This window comes from Schistocerca nitens, chromosome 2, assembly GCF_023898315.1.
Source record: "Schistocerca nitens isolate TAMUIC-IGC-003100 chromosome 2, iqSchNite1.1, whole genome shotgun sequence".
Lineage (NCBI taxonomy): Eukaryota > Metazoa > Arthropoda > Insecta > Orthoptera > Acrididae > Schistocerca > Schistocerca nitens.
Genome location: NC_064615.1, coordinates 671,100,642 through 671,116,062, shown reverse-complemented (window position 1 = coordinate 671,116,062; position 15,421 = coordinate 671,100,642). Strand labels below are relative to the sequence as shown.

Here is a 15,421-nt window from a genome sequence, read left to right as displayed (position 1 = left end):
GATTAACTTTGGATGAGATATAAGAATGACCTGGGATTTCTTGGGGTTTAGTTTCAGACCTAGGTTCTGTGCCCATCAAGAAACAGAGCAGACATCTGCGTCCATACTCGCTACTGCATCAGCAATGTACCTGGGTCTTTCACTTACGTACAGTTGGATGTCGTCGGCATGTAGATGGTAGTTGCAGGAGTGAATCACTGAAGGAATATTATTAATGTACAGTGAGAAGAGTAATGGACCAAGGATGGAGCCTTGGGGAACTCCAGAGCGCACGTTTTTCCATGACGGCTTCTCCGACCCACAAATGATTTGTTGACTTCTGTTTTTGAGGTAGCTGTCGAACCAGTGTATTGCGCTGTTTGAGAAATTCAGATGTTTCATTTTAATTAGTAATATATCAAAGTCAACAGTATCAAAGGCCTTGCTAAAGTCAAGCAGTGTTAGGATGGTAGCTTCACGTCTGTCCATAGCATGTTTAATGTCATCAGTTACTTTGATTAATGCAGTTGCTGTACTATGGTGCTTTCGGAAGCCTGACTGATGTTTATCATGGGTGTTATGAGTTTTGAGGTAATCCGTCAGCTGTTCATGGACGATGTATTCTAGGGCTTTAGATATTACAGGTAGTATGCTGATCGGCCTGTAGTCACCTGGCGACTTTTTTTTATCGATAGTAGGTTGGTAATCATAAAGTTGTGACTGATAAGTGAACAAATTCAATGAGTACACCACGAAGGCGAGAAAAAAATTTAGAGTCAATATTGTAAGTGTGGCATGGTCCCTTTGTAAAATAAAGGTCCTTTCACAAGATACAGATGCTTCAAGCCAATGATATGCTTTCGGATGTTCAGCTGAGTTGTTTTATGCACAACATTCCGTCGACCGACCCAGTTCTCAGCTACTGCTAGCTGTTTTTATGCGTACTCGGTGCCTGCCGTGGACTCCTACCAGACAGTAATGTACCGTTGGTGCGGAAGCCGCTATTTACAGCACAGTTAGAATCCCGGCGTCCGTTGCGCTTTTGTACAACTGCTATTCAGAGTATGCTGCATGTCTTACGAGGAGCAGACTATTTGAACAGTCAAGCAGAGGCGCAAGGAACATCAGCGACACACGCGACTAAAGCAACCAGGAAAATCGCCTACCGTCTAGGACTACCTCGAATATAATCACGAAATAAAATACGAGAAGATCATTATCGTTGTGCAAACAAGACGTTTCTGGAATAGCGCAGTTAAAGAATCTATCTAAATAAAGCACTGGGAAAATCTAATAATCCAGGACGGAAGTTTCTATGTAAAGTAGGCTTGCGGTCCGGCACTCGATTTAGGAAAATCTCGACAGCCATGACACCCAGCGGAGCTGGGAAACACTGAGAGAATGTGTTTTTCACAGTACGGGCTCTGCAAACTGAATAAGCGAAGGGCGGATCGGGTGCCGCGTGTCGAACTCTACCTAAAAATACCTCCGCAATACGAATAGAAGTTAATGGTATTGTTGGAGTAGAGGCAACGAGTTCGCTTAGTAAAAGAGCTCGCAGCACATGAAGAAGAGAACTGGGTCGGTCGTCGAAATATGATGCAAATGAAATCTACAACTCAGCTGAACAAGCGAAGGCATACTAGGAAGCAATCACGTCAAAAAACCTGAGAGATCACATTATTTCATGTTTTCCATATTTTGCAACACCTTGAATAATATATAATCAAGACATACACTGATCGTTCTGAACATTATAACTACGGACCTACTATCGATATAAACCCATCCAGATGATAGCAACGTCACCTACCGAGGAATGACTGCTAGTCAGACATGCACAGTGCATGCAGTATCAGTGAGCGTGCTGTCCGTGTGTACAACGCGGAAGGCGCACGATCTTTCTGAGTTTGACCAAGGGCAGATTATGATGGCCCAGAGACTCGGTACGAGCATTTGGGAAACTGCGTGACTTCGGCAGCTTGGATGTATGCTTCCTCTCGGAGCTTAACATCACCCCTGACACACTAACATCGCAACAGTACTCACATCATTCACAATCTCGTCTTCTAGAGGCGTCTGACAGTACTGTAATTGTTGCCGGTCATCCTTACTCAGTGTTTCACAATTTGTATTTCAGGCCACCAGGGGTCGTAGAGGAGACTGAGTAGATACATTCTTGAACACATGTCTGGAAATGTACCGTTTGGTCGTAAAATAACTGCGAAGATAGGTTCAATTTAAAATCTCCAGCTTCAAGATACGCACATAGCAGAGACAATGCACTATTGACCTGTCTGTTCTATAGGAGCCTATGGGATGGGCAATATTTAGAACACTATTCATCGGTTTCTGTTCTATGTGACGAAGGACGTCCGTGAAACATCACAACGAACCCTCCTACTTGTACACGTACAGATTTCTCGCAGCCGTTATCATAGCCCGACGCAAATGGTACGATATGTGAGCATGCGAAGAGTCCAGAAAAAAGTCCATTAAATATGGGCTCTAAAATTCATATCTTAAGAGCTATGGGCACTTGGTAATTAGAAGATACCTGTTTCACAGGAGCGAAGATGAACAAGTGCTCGTGGATCTTAAGCTACGGATTTTATAGTCAATATTTACTACAGGCCTTTTTTTTCTTATTTTGGTCCATACTATCTCCTCCAAAAATATGGGAACCAAAGAGCTTTCAGTAGAACACATGAGCTTTACAACATCGAAGATAAAGAAATGCTCATTCCTCTTAAGGTATACAGTTAAGAGCCAATGTTTACTAGACATTTTTTCGTTGTTTTGGTCCATACTGCCACCTCCAAAAGTCGCCTACCATACAGTCTTAGTGATAACAGTAGCGGTACATCTATTCCACCGTGAAATGTATCAGAACCATTTTCGCGTATGTCTTTCGATTTGGTCCTTTCCCGGAAGTAGGTCCCTTACCTCAGATTGACACATTTACACTTCTCCATCATCCCTAGAAGTTTGTAACATCACGAAATCACACTGTATATGCAATGGTACATTCCCAGTCATGGGTTCCTCATCAAAATTTTATCTACTAATTCCCATCTACCAGTCCTAGAAGCCTGTAATAGGAATTGTGACACACCCTGAATTTCCAACAGTTCTCAGAACATATCCAACAATTCAAAATCAGCGAACTTGGAGAGACTTTAATGTGATTACAGGGTTGCTACGTGTTCCCTGCCTCTGCTTGCAAAGTATACGTTTGAAAATGCTAGTAATGTGTAGGTTGTAGGTTATAGTTTTCTACCGCTAGACAGTACCGATCAGTCGTGTCAGTCTTCACTGATAAGCATGTAGTCAAATCTCGTGGTTCACTCCATCACTTTGCGTGGAGTTATGCTTTCAGTGATGACATGGATGCAGTGAACTGTTCCGAATCACTGAGAGTGATGCGTCAGAGTGCTCAGTAGCTCTTAGTATTATGCCAATCAGAAATCTTAGAATCCTCTTGGTGTAGCTAGAATCACTACTGTAAACAATGTAAATTGACGCTGAGGTAATTATTTCTTCCGTGGCTCAATATTTCTGCATTATTGTTGCTATATACGTCGTACACTGTTTATGAAATTTACAACACACATAAAAGTACCCGAATGAATCCAAACTCCGGAACTTATAACATTTATAGTTCTTTGAGCCACTGTTTATTGTGTATTAAACCGTGGACTTGGAACGACGGAGAGGCTTCGTGCCGCCGTAGTCCTCAGTGGTTCACAGCCCCACAGCAGTTCATACACCCCACCGCCGCCCCACACGGAACCGAGGCCCCCAGTGCCTTCTTAAAGTGGACTGAGACAAGAACAACAACTGCTGCTGCCTAGTTTACACCAGCCGTTGCAAACTGTGTCAGCTGAATAGACTTTTGTTTTGACTGGCTGCTGTAATAAACGATGGACGAAATATCCTCTGGCCTGCGCGTCGAAATTCTTATTTCCGGTTATTAATTACTACTAAATTAATATGTTGTTGATGACAGTATGGGAGAACTTCTTAACAGTGCACTACCATTGCGTAATGGAAACGTAAATTGATTTTCAACTTTAAGTAAATAGTTATTTTCAAATTTAAGTAATAGTTGAATCGTTAGAAAGAGCCTAATCACTTAGTCAGTCATCGGCTTCGTTCCAAATGACCGACTAACGGGTTGGTTCGCTCGAAACAGTTCAGTTGCTGGATCGTAAGTGATGCAGTGCACGGATCGGGTATTTGCGGGATCTGTGAGCAGCACAATTTGTTATTGAGCTTAGGGAAGCGTGATTTGGCTTGTGATATGTTAACACTAGTTGCTCACTTGTAAAGTGATGAACAATTCTGTTTTGACCAACAAGAGTGCTTGGTAAATTTGCGAGTGACTTTTGTAGGCGTGCACATAATTACGCGACATTGTTGTTCAGTTTACTGTTCTATCTCAAGAAATGTTAATAATAAAAAGAGGTGGCACCCCGATAAACTAATTACTCATTATTTCAGTGAGAGAGAGCTTTAGGCTGTTCCATCGTAGTTCCATCAAGGCCTTGTAACAAACGCAACGGAGTCAAGATCTACATGCTGGGACGATAACATCGGTTGAAACGGCACGTTGGTGGAAATGTTGGGAATTCTGTGTCTTGCTCTGACTTGGCGATGCCTGACTAAGACCTCTACACGTACTGCTTCTCTCCAGTACAAAAGTAGATAGTTACGTTCCATCCGTGGTAACACAGACAAGGGAATCACTCATTTAATTTGATTATTATTCATTACCATTGTTGTTATTGTTGTTGTGGTCCTCAGTCCGAAGGCTTGTCTGATGCAGCTCTCCTCGCTATTCTATCCTGTGCAAGGTTCTTCATCACTACTGGAACCTACATCCTTTTGAACTTGCTTATTGTATTCACCTCAACTCTCCCTCTACAATTTTTACCGCCGCATTTCCCTCCAATATTGAATTGGTGATCCCTTGACGTCTCAGAATGTGTTCTATCAAGCGATCCCTTCTTTTCGTCAAGTCATGGCACAAATTCGTTTCCTCCCCAGGTCTGTTGATGCATCCTCACGGGTTATATCACCTTCCCATCTAATCTTCAGCATTCCTTTGTGGCACCACATTTCAAAAGCTTCTGTTGTCTTCTTGTCTGAACTGTTTAACGTCCACGTATCACTTCCATAAAGCGGTACACTCCAGCAAAATACCTTCAAAAAAACTTCCTAAACTTAAATCACTATTCGATGTTAATAGATTTCTCTTGTTCAAAACCGGTTTTCTTGCCATAGCCAGTTTACATTTTATATCCTCCCTTCTTCGGCCATCATCACTTACTCTGCCACGCAAATAGCAGAACTCATCTACTAATTATAGTGTCTCGTTTTCTGGTCTGATCACTCTGCCTCGTCTGATCTAATTCTAATACTTTCCATTATCCTTGCTTACTTTTTTTGTTAATGTTCATTTTATATCCTCCATTCAGGACCTTGTCCATCCCGCTCTCTGACAGAATTACAACGTCACTGGCAAACCACAAAGTTTTTATTTCTTTTGCCTGAGCTTTAATTCCTTCTCCAAATTTTGCTTTCGTTTTCTGTACAACTTGCTCAATGTACAGGTTGAATAACAATGGGGATAGACTACAATTCATTGAGATTAATGCCGTAAGCTGTGTCATGGAATGCATAGCACCACCAATCACTACAGTCGATTTCATAACCTATGTCCGCCAGATAGCGTGCCTAACTTTTTGGAAACAAGGCATCAGTCCGAAACATTCCGTATCGTCACGAGAGTCTGTGCAGCTTGCTGCCACATCGGCAGTTTTGGTTGGAAACCAAAGGTATATTAACACATATTTTATTCAAACAACAGTCTTGCAGAGACAGAAGGCTCTGCTCAGTGATCAGCAGTAAAAAAAAATTATCAAGCTGTCAAAATGTTACTTTCAAGGAATTTTTCAACGACGCTATGGTTTAAATAGCCATACTATAAATCAACTATGAACACCAGAGGGCAGTGTACCATCTATCCATGGGTAGTTTTGCCCTTCAATAAACTGCCTTTCCTCGCAGGTGAGCCGTCAGATGATACCTGACTAAGTTCTCTACAGCAGTTGTCCTCCGTTGTTATCACAGCACCAGCCGCCGTCCTACTTTCTACAAGTGAACTACATTGGGGTGAGAAAAAGTCACGGGATAGCGATATGCGCATGTACTGATGGCGGTAGTATCGCACACACGAGGCATAAAAGGGCAGTGCATCTGAGTACAAATGAGGTGATTCATGTGAAAAGATTTCCAACGTGATTACGGCCTCACGACGGGAAGTAACTGACTCTGTACGCGGAATGGTAGTTGGAGCTAGATGCACGGGACATTCCATTTCGGAAATCGTTAGGAAATTCAATATTTCGAGGTCTCCACTGTGAGCCGAGAATATCAAATTTCAGGCATTACCACACACCAGAGACAACACAATACCGTTCACGTAGAGTTGTCAGTGCTAACAGACAAGCGAAGAGGCAAGCAACACTGCGTGAAATAACCGCAGAAATCAAAGTCGGACGTATCCGTTAAGACAGTGCGGCAAAATTTGGCGTTAATGGACTGTGGCAGCAGACGACCAACGCGAGTGCCTTTGCTATCAGCAAGACATCGCCTGCAGTGCCTCTCGCGGACTCGTGGCCATATCGCGTGGACCCTAGATGACTAGAAAACCGTGGCCTGGTCACTCGGTCCCTATTTCAGTCAGTAAGAGCTGGTGGTAGGGTTCGAGTGTAGCGCAAACCCCACGAAGTTGTTAACAAGGCACTGCGCAAGCTGGTAGCGGCTCCATAATGGTGTGTGCTGTGTGAACGTGGAATGGACTGCTTCCTCTGATCCAACTGAACCGATCATTGACTAGAAATGGTTATGTTCAGCTATTTGGGGATCATATGCACCCATTCATGGAGTTCATGTTCCTAAACAATGATACAATGTTTACGGATGACAGCGTGCGATGTTACAGGGTCACAGTTCTTCGCAATCGGTTTGAAGAATATTTTGGACAACTCGAGCTACTAATTTGGTTACCCAGATCGTCTTATGTGAATCCCATCGAACATTTATGGGACATAATCGAGAGGATAGTTTGTGCACAAAAACCTGCACTGTCAACATTTTCCGCTGTTATGGACGGCTATAGAGGCACCATGGCTCAATATTTCTGCCGGGGGCTTTCAACGACTTGCTGAGTCCATGCCACGTCGAGCTGCTGCACTATGCCTGGCAAAAGGGGGTCCGACATGATATTAGAAGGTATCCCATGACTTTTGTCACCTCAGTGGATAGCGCCCCTGCTATCCACGGTGTAGCTTTTTGCCGAAATGTACTGGTAGCAACACAAAGAGCTCTTGTTTCAATTGCTGTGTACTTTGCAGTAGTGCTGTTTCAGTGGTTTATCCTTCTTTAAGACAAAGCCCCTGCTTGTTGCAGGTCGGCCTGTTGTCTGGCATACCTCACATCGGCAGGACTGCGTTTGCGCTGCTTGTCTCCAGGGTTGGAGATTTCTTGCTGAAGAAGGAAATCATCTCGAGGCCATATCTCAGAAAAGTGGCCACTAGCTCCTGTAAGTTAATGCTATGCAAGCGCATACTTTCTGTATTAGACGCCTCTCTTTCGACACTTGAGGGTGTGTGCTGTATAGCGTAGGACGGCAGTGTACAAATGAACTTCCCGAAGTTTTCCCTGTTGTGTTGACAATTCCTCGTTTCTCCTGATATTCGTACTGTAATACTGGGCATAATAAAGGCAGACTATCGGTTCGATGCTCGCCTACGTATCTTAGCGATCAGTGTGTCTGACAGCTAAGTGGAGGACTAAGTTTCATTTGCTCGCACTGCCAGGGATGATAGAAGAACTGGAACAAAGTGCATTCAGCCTTGAGAGGCACACTGAGAAGCTACTCTCATGAAAAGTAGAAGCTGCAATGCGTGGAAAGCAGACGGCGACCGATGTGCTAGGTCCATGTTAGCTTTAAAAGAGATGTAGGAGAGCCGAATTGTTCTTGGCGTATGAAGAGGTGTAAGAACTCTATGATTTGGTACAGTATACGAGTGGGGGAAAGTAGTTGAGTATGGCAGATGGTTCAGAATGCATGTAATTCCAGGTATTGGAGGTACTGAAAAAACTTGGGAAGAGCAGAGGCCCATATTACACTGACATAAGTAAGGATGGGATGTTAGAGGGTTTTTTGTTTTGTGTGGATGATTGTCGTGGGATTTAAGCTCCGTGTTCACCCAGTTAGTAGATTTGGTCTATTGTGAACTCTGTTTTAGAAGGGTAGTAGGCGAAGGTCTACTTTTGATGCTGTGTTAGTCCTAGATATTTCAGTGTTTTAGTTAGGTGGAATGGACAGTTTTAGATGGTTAGATACAGTTCTCTGGAACGGAATGCTGTAATTATTCCAGGACTGACAGGATGCTATGACAGATAACACTAGGAGGGGAAGTTGTGGGGATGGATTAGTTAGTTGATTTGAGGAAGGGGCCAAAACACCGAGGTCATCGATCCTATAAGGTTAGGGAAGGATGGGGAAGAAAGTCGGCCGTTTCATTTCAAAGGAACGATCCCGGCCTTTGCCTGAAGCGATTTAGGGAAACCACGGGAAGCCTAAATCAGGATGGCCGGACGCGAGTCCTCCTGAATGCGAATTCAGTGTGCTAACCACCCTGCTACCTCGCTTGGTGTGGAGAAGGAGCTGAAGGGTGAATGAAAGATAGACTGAACTGAATGAAGACGGTGTCGTCAGATATTGGAGTAGGTGCACAGGAGGGGATGAATTTTGGACGTCGGATGTGAATGGCAGATAAAGGAGCGTTGAGAAGAGAGATCCTTGCGATTCGCTTGCAGTTGAGTGGAAAATTTCGGAGTCGTTCTTGTTGATAGTTACATAGGATGGACAGTTAGTCAGAAAGGATGCAATTAGCCGATTTTATTTGATTGTAAGCGCGTAACAGTGAACAGGAAACAAGAATATTAGATAAGTTCGTAGGCATTTTCGATATCTAGAAAGACGAAACTGTAAGGCTCAGAGCTGGGAAAATTATTCGCACATTGCAACAGGGGATGTTGTCCATTTGAGAGTCCAAAGAAGCGGGATGAGTGACTGTTTCCAGTGCATAATGAAAAAGGAAGATTAGGGTTTAAAGTCCCGATGACAATGAAGTTATCAGAGACGGGGCACAAGTTCGAATCGGACGACCCATTTTCGAGGGAACCATCTCGGCATTCGCCCGAACCGATTTAGGGAAATCGGCGTCGAGAATGAGCGGGAGAGTTTGAAGTCGCGAAACCCACCTTTGTCATGTTCAAAATGTCGTGCTAGGTGTTGAAAACTGATTCATGACTCATTTTCACTTTTTCGACTGTCGCTTTGATTGTGATAATGCCGTTCTACAAGTACCAGGGCCTCCAATTCTCTTGCGATTCCTGGTCCTTCAAACAGTTTCTCCACTCCATGTAGCGATTACTAATAAAAAACTACACACTGCGCTCAATTGGAAATAAGGTAATCCTACTATCAAACATCTAAGAAATCGATTAAACAAACAAATGTCTGCACATACTATGTCAACTATATTTCTAATAAAAGCTTACAGGCAGTGCGCCTTGTGTAAGCAACTTCCTGATTTACTTTTCTTCTTCTTTTTCCTGAGCCTTTGTCTCGCATCAGAGATAATACAGGATCTGCATGGTTAATAACGGATTTGGAATGGGTAATTTAAGGGGTGGCCGGATGCCCTTTCTGTCGGCACGCCGTTACCCCCAGGGCAGAACATCTACATCTACGTGATTACTCTGCTATTCACAATAAAGTGCCTGGCAGAGGGTTCAATGAACCACCTTCAAGCTGCCTCTCTACCGTTCCACTCTCGAATGACACGCGGGTAAAACTAGCACTTAAATTTTTCTGTGCGAGCCCTGATTTCTCTTATTTCATCGTGATGATCATTTCTCCCTATGTAGGTGGATGGCAACAGAATGTTTTCGCAATCGGAGCAGAAAACTGGTGATTGAAATTTCGTGAGGAGATCCAGTCGCAACGTAAAACGCCTTTATTTTAATGATCGCCATTCCAATTCATGTATTATGTCTGTGGCACTAACTCCCCTATTTCACGATAGTACAAAACGAGCCGCCCTTCTTTCAACTTTTTCCATGTAATCCGTCAGTCCGACCTGATGCGGATCCCACACTGCACAGCAATACTCCAGAATAGGGCTGACAAGCGTGGTATAAGCAGTCTCTTTAGTAGACCTGTTGCACCTTCTAAGTGTTCTGCCAATGAATCGCAGTCCCTGGTTTGCTCTACCCACAATATTATCTATGTGATCGTTCTAATTTAGGTTATTTGTAATCGTAATCCCTAAGTATTTAGTTGAATTTACAGCCTTCAGATTTGTGTGACTTATCACGTAATCGAAATTTAGATGATTTCTTTTAGTACCCATGTGAAGAACTTCACATTTTTGCTTATTCAGGGTCAATTGCCACTATTCGCACCTTACAAATATCTTATCTAAATCATTTTGCAAGTCGTTTTGATCATCTGATGACTTTACAAGACGGTAAATGACAGCATCATCTGCAAACAATCTAAGACGGCTACTCAGATTGTTTCCTATGTCGTTAATATAGATCAGGAACAATAGAGGCCTATAACACTTCCTTGGGGAACGCCGGATGTTACTTCTGTTTTACTCGATGACTTTCCATCTATTACTACTAACTGTCACCTTCCTGGCAGGAAATCATGAATCCAGTCGCACAACTGAGGCGATACTCTGTAGGCACGCAGTTTAGTTAGAAGACGCTTGTGAGGAACGGTGTCGATAGCCTTCTGGAAATCTAAAAATATGGAATCAATTTGACATCCCCTGTCGATAGCACTTATTACTTCATGAGTATAAAGAGCTAGTTGTGTTTCACAAGCACGATATTTTCTGAAACCATGCTGATTACGTGTACCCCAACTGTCTGCGTGTAGTTTTATTTTTGTGGAAGTGAGCGAAAGCGTTCTTAATATTCGCGAGTCGTGAGGCGGGGATGCGGGAGACCACCTGAAAACCACATACACGCTGCCCGCACACTGACACCTCATAGTTGATCTGCGGAGTGGATTTGATATGGGGCGGCACACCTCCCCATCCTGGTAGCGACACTTTAACACGCACAGCTATCCACATCGGTTTACAGTTAACATTCAGTAGATAGTGTAATGGGATGACCAGAGCGGGTGACGTGGTCGGGGTTGTAAGGCGTGGCTGGGTAGAAGAAGGTGGCTGTTTTTAGCAATCTTCCTCTTTATTGTTGTTTCTCCCAATACATTTTCCGATAGCTCAGCCCCACCGCTCGTGTCGTGGTGGAGATGAGCTGATGCACGCAGTCCGGGGAACGCAACACCGAGCTCGGTCAGCGGCTGCGCAGGTGGTAGGAGGTTAGCAGCACAAGGCGTGGCCCAGCTCGCAGACACGGTGGCTCGTGACGACGCCAGGAGTCGCCGGTGCAGCAGCGGGCAACGCCCCCCGCCGACCGGTCCTCGGAGACAGCGTCACTGATGACGACGACGTGACGGCGACCGAACGCCCAGTCGGTCGAACCGAATGCCGACGCCCACCTCTGATGCCCTTAAATAGTGCAGACCGCTGCTGAATCCGCCGGTTACGCGGCGGCGTGTTTATTAGAAGGTTCTCGATGAGTTGGCTAACGCAACCGCGCCGCATGCGGTCCGCGCGTGCGTAATTCTGCTAATGATGCGTTTTGATGGCTGCCGCGCACGTACACACATACCGACGCTCGTTGCAGAACTGTGTCACCTGCATAACGCGCTGGCCGGCCTTCGTCCGCCGTTTGCCGTGAGGCTGGCGCATCGCGCTCTGAAACACACTAAATCATAATTTCGCTCCGTATTTCCTAAAAATAACCCTTTGTCCTCTACAACAGATACACCAACAAAAACCTGGGACAGTATCAATCCAGTCAGCCATGAAAGGTGCAAAACAAAGACTGCCAGAATACAGTTTACTTTTAACCTCCGTTCTTTAGGAAAGTGCTACAGCTCTTGTTCTTTGCACATTATTCTGTGCTTCCAGTGCTTCTGCATTGGACTTTCGAGTACTCACTCTACCCTCTGGGTTGCGATGCCGCGTAGTTGCTTGCATGTTCTTTGCATGCAACAGATTTTTCACAAATATGATTAATAAAAAGATTTTCTTTCCACTTTCCGGCCTTCTCCTATTAGTCAGGAAATTTTTCCAGTAAGTCACTCTAGTTTTAGGTTATAAATTAAAAATATGGCTACTACGGAGGATTCGTTTTCAAAGCTCCATATTTTCCACAGTATTACATGTACAGATAAGACAAATACACAAATAGAACTGTCAACTCTTCAAGTTCGCGTTTCGCATTCTACAAATGTTCTGTGAGTGCCCCTCTGGTCACACGACACACGTCCAGACGTCGAGTCAATGGTCGTTACAGCAGCAATGAAGCGTTCTCTGAGCCGTTCCGATGTTCCTGGAAGTGGGGTTCGCACTTTTTCCCGAAGAAAAAAGTTACAAGACGTTAGGTCAGGAGACCCTGTGTGCCAAAGGAGCAGTGCTACATCATTTTCCAGGCGGTCCGGCGAACCGAAGTTGGTCATTTAGGTAGCAACGAACATCGACGCTCCAATGAGGGAGTGCTCCGTCTTGTCGGAAGATATTCTCGGAATCACCAGTCAGTGGTGTAAACAACAACTGCAACATATCGAGGTAAGAGTTGTCCGTAAGAGTCTTCTGACAGAAGTAAAACGGCCGATACAGCTTCGCCTGATGACATTTCGCAGAAATCATTAACCTTCGGCGAAACTCGTTCGTGCTCCACAGTGTTAAGGATGTGAGGACGTTTAGTGGCCCACAATCTCACATCGTGGAGATTAACCTTTCCAGATAAATGGAAGGTAGATGTGTCGCTCAGTATTAGCTTGGAGGTCCCCTCCCGCCGGAGGTTCGAGTCCTTCCTCGGGCATGGGTGTGTGTGTGTGTGTGTTGCGGGTTTTCAAATAACTAATGAATGGTGGTGGCTCTCAACTACGCACCCTCCGACTCAGAGTTGCGATATTGAAAGTTTTGGCTGGTTTCGTTGTCCAGGGGCTGAGATACGTAGTTGCCACATTACAGGCCAAATACTGCAGAATCTACAGTATACGATAAGAATACACACATGAAACGAATGGTCGAAGGTTTCTATCACTCGGCAATTGCGAATTATGAATGTAAAATATAAAATTATTAATGAAAGATCGCAATTAAATAAAATCTGCAGGTACTACCTTAACGACTTTAAATGATGAGTACGATAGTAGACGTACTTTTGAGAATGCGGTATATTTCTGCAAAACACTTATTGGTGTCAATGGTCCAGCAATTAAATAAAATACAAGTTGAATAACAGGGAAACTTTAGATTCCTACTGCACGCAATTAGCTATGAGCAACAACATAGCTCGCGAGATATTCACTTCCAAACGCGTACTTCGTCTTCACTGCAGAAGCCACGGAAATCACACAAGCACACAAGTCGGCACTCCGAAGTATCTCTTATCTCTCGCGATCACGTGCAAACTGCCCCACCCCAAGTTAGTTAGGTTAGGTTAGTGTTATTTAACGTCCCGTCGACAACGAGGTCATTAGAGACGGAGCGCAAGCTCGGGTTAGGGAAGGATGGGGAAGGAAATCGGCCGTGCCCTTTCAAAGGAACCATCCAGGCATTTGCCTGAAACGATTTAGGGAAATCACGGAAAACCTAAATCAGGATGGCTCGAGACGGGATTGAACCGTCGTCCTCCCGAATGCGAGTCCAGTGTGCTAACCACTGCGCCACCTCGCTCGGTCCACCCCAAGTCTTTCCGCCGACTGTCCGTCCCTCGCGCCGTACCGTCCCGACACATCCTGTGTCCTGTGCCGTACTGTCCAGAACTGCCACGTTCCGAACTCGCTTCCATCCAGTCTCCCCATTCACAAGCGCTGTGATTGGCTAGAGTGCTAGCGCCATGTCTTCAAGCCAACGTACACTCACAAACATATTTAAACACATACGAAATACTGGAGTTGCATTTAAATAACTGAAATTAAATAAATATTCCTACGGCTGGACCATAAACACGCTCTAACACACATTATTAAATACATAAACAATTAAATAAATATATATCTAAAGAAAAGAAGCCAAAGGTAGGCCAGCAGCCTAATGTCTCTGTACTTTCTAAAACACATTAAATAATCGACCAATTTCTTCATGAATAGCATATATCGGATATTAACAAAGACAAAACTGATTACACCATTAGAATCGTCGTGCAAATAATGGTAATTTGCATGTTTCTTTTTGAGATATCATGATTGATCTGAGTACTGTTAATTTCTGTACGAACTGTGAAATGTCTGCCATTAAGGTTTCAAAAAGTCCGCCATCATCGACACAAAGCACCATCCTCGTCATAGCGGGATTTCCAGCCACGCGACTGGACCATGTGCTGGGGCTACCCCTCTCGTCCGTCTAACGTTTGGCACCACGTGTTTGCTGGCTTTGACGAGCGTCCTGTGCGGCCGCCCCAATTCCGAACATATAATATTCCCAGGGCGTCACAACTCGCCCGTTACCTCACAGTGTGTGTGTGTACGTGTGTGTGTGTATGTGTTGCTCTTAGCATAAGTTAGTTTAAGGTAGTTTAACTACTGTGTAAGTCTTGGGACCGACAACCGCAATAGTTTGGTCCTTTAGGAATTCACACACATTTGAACATTATTCTGCTTGGATATAAATGTTCATGGTCAAGTGCATCCAAAATTGCAATGCACAATTGAAGGCGCCGGCCATAACAGCTCGGTATTAATGGTCGCACGAACTGCAGACGGTACGGTTTGAAATGTTTTCGTCCTCGCAAAATCTTTCACACTGTTTGCTGCGGTATTCCAATTCGTAGCTCGCGCGGACCGTTGATTTTTTTCGGTCAGCCTACGAAATTTTCCTCCACGCTCTCCCCGGTTGCATCTGACATACTTGGTAGCCGGCACGGTAGCTCAGCGTGTTCGGTCAGAGGGCTGCGCGCTCTCTGTAATAAAAAAAAAAACTGAGTCAAAGAATCAACTTCAACAAATATCTTGCGATGTCCACGCAGAGCAAACGCAAGGAACTATATCGAACAAAATGAATAAAAAAAAAAAAGCTGTTCTAGGCGCTTCAGTCCGGAACCGTGCGACTGCTACGGTCGCAGGTTCGAATCCTGCCTCGGGAATGGATGTGTGTGATGTCCTTAGATTAGTTAGGTTTAAGTAATTCAAGGTGCTAGTGGACTGATGACCTTAGATGTTAACTCCCATAGTGCTTAGAGCCATTTGAACCATTCTGAACTTTTCTGT

The 15,421-nt window shown here is 44.4% G+C and overlaps 1 protein-coding gene across 1 annotated transcript in view; it reads left to right on the top strand.

The window, feature by feature from the left end:
- LOC126235234 (sialin-like) overlaps positions 1–15,421 on the top strand; it is a 168,376-nt gene that overhangs the window by 120,457 nt on the left and 32,498 nt on the right. The window contains exon 7 of the mRNA XM_049943966.1: positions 7,456–7,588. Coding sequence (XP_049799923.1) covers positions 7,456–7,588 — 133 coding nt within the window. The remainder of the gene's footprint in view (positions 1–7,455; positions 7,589–15,421) is intronic.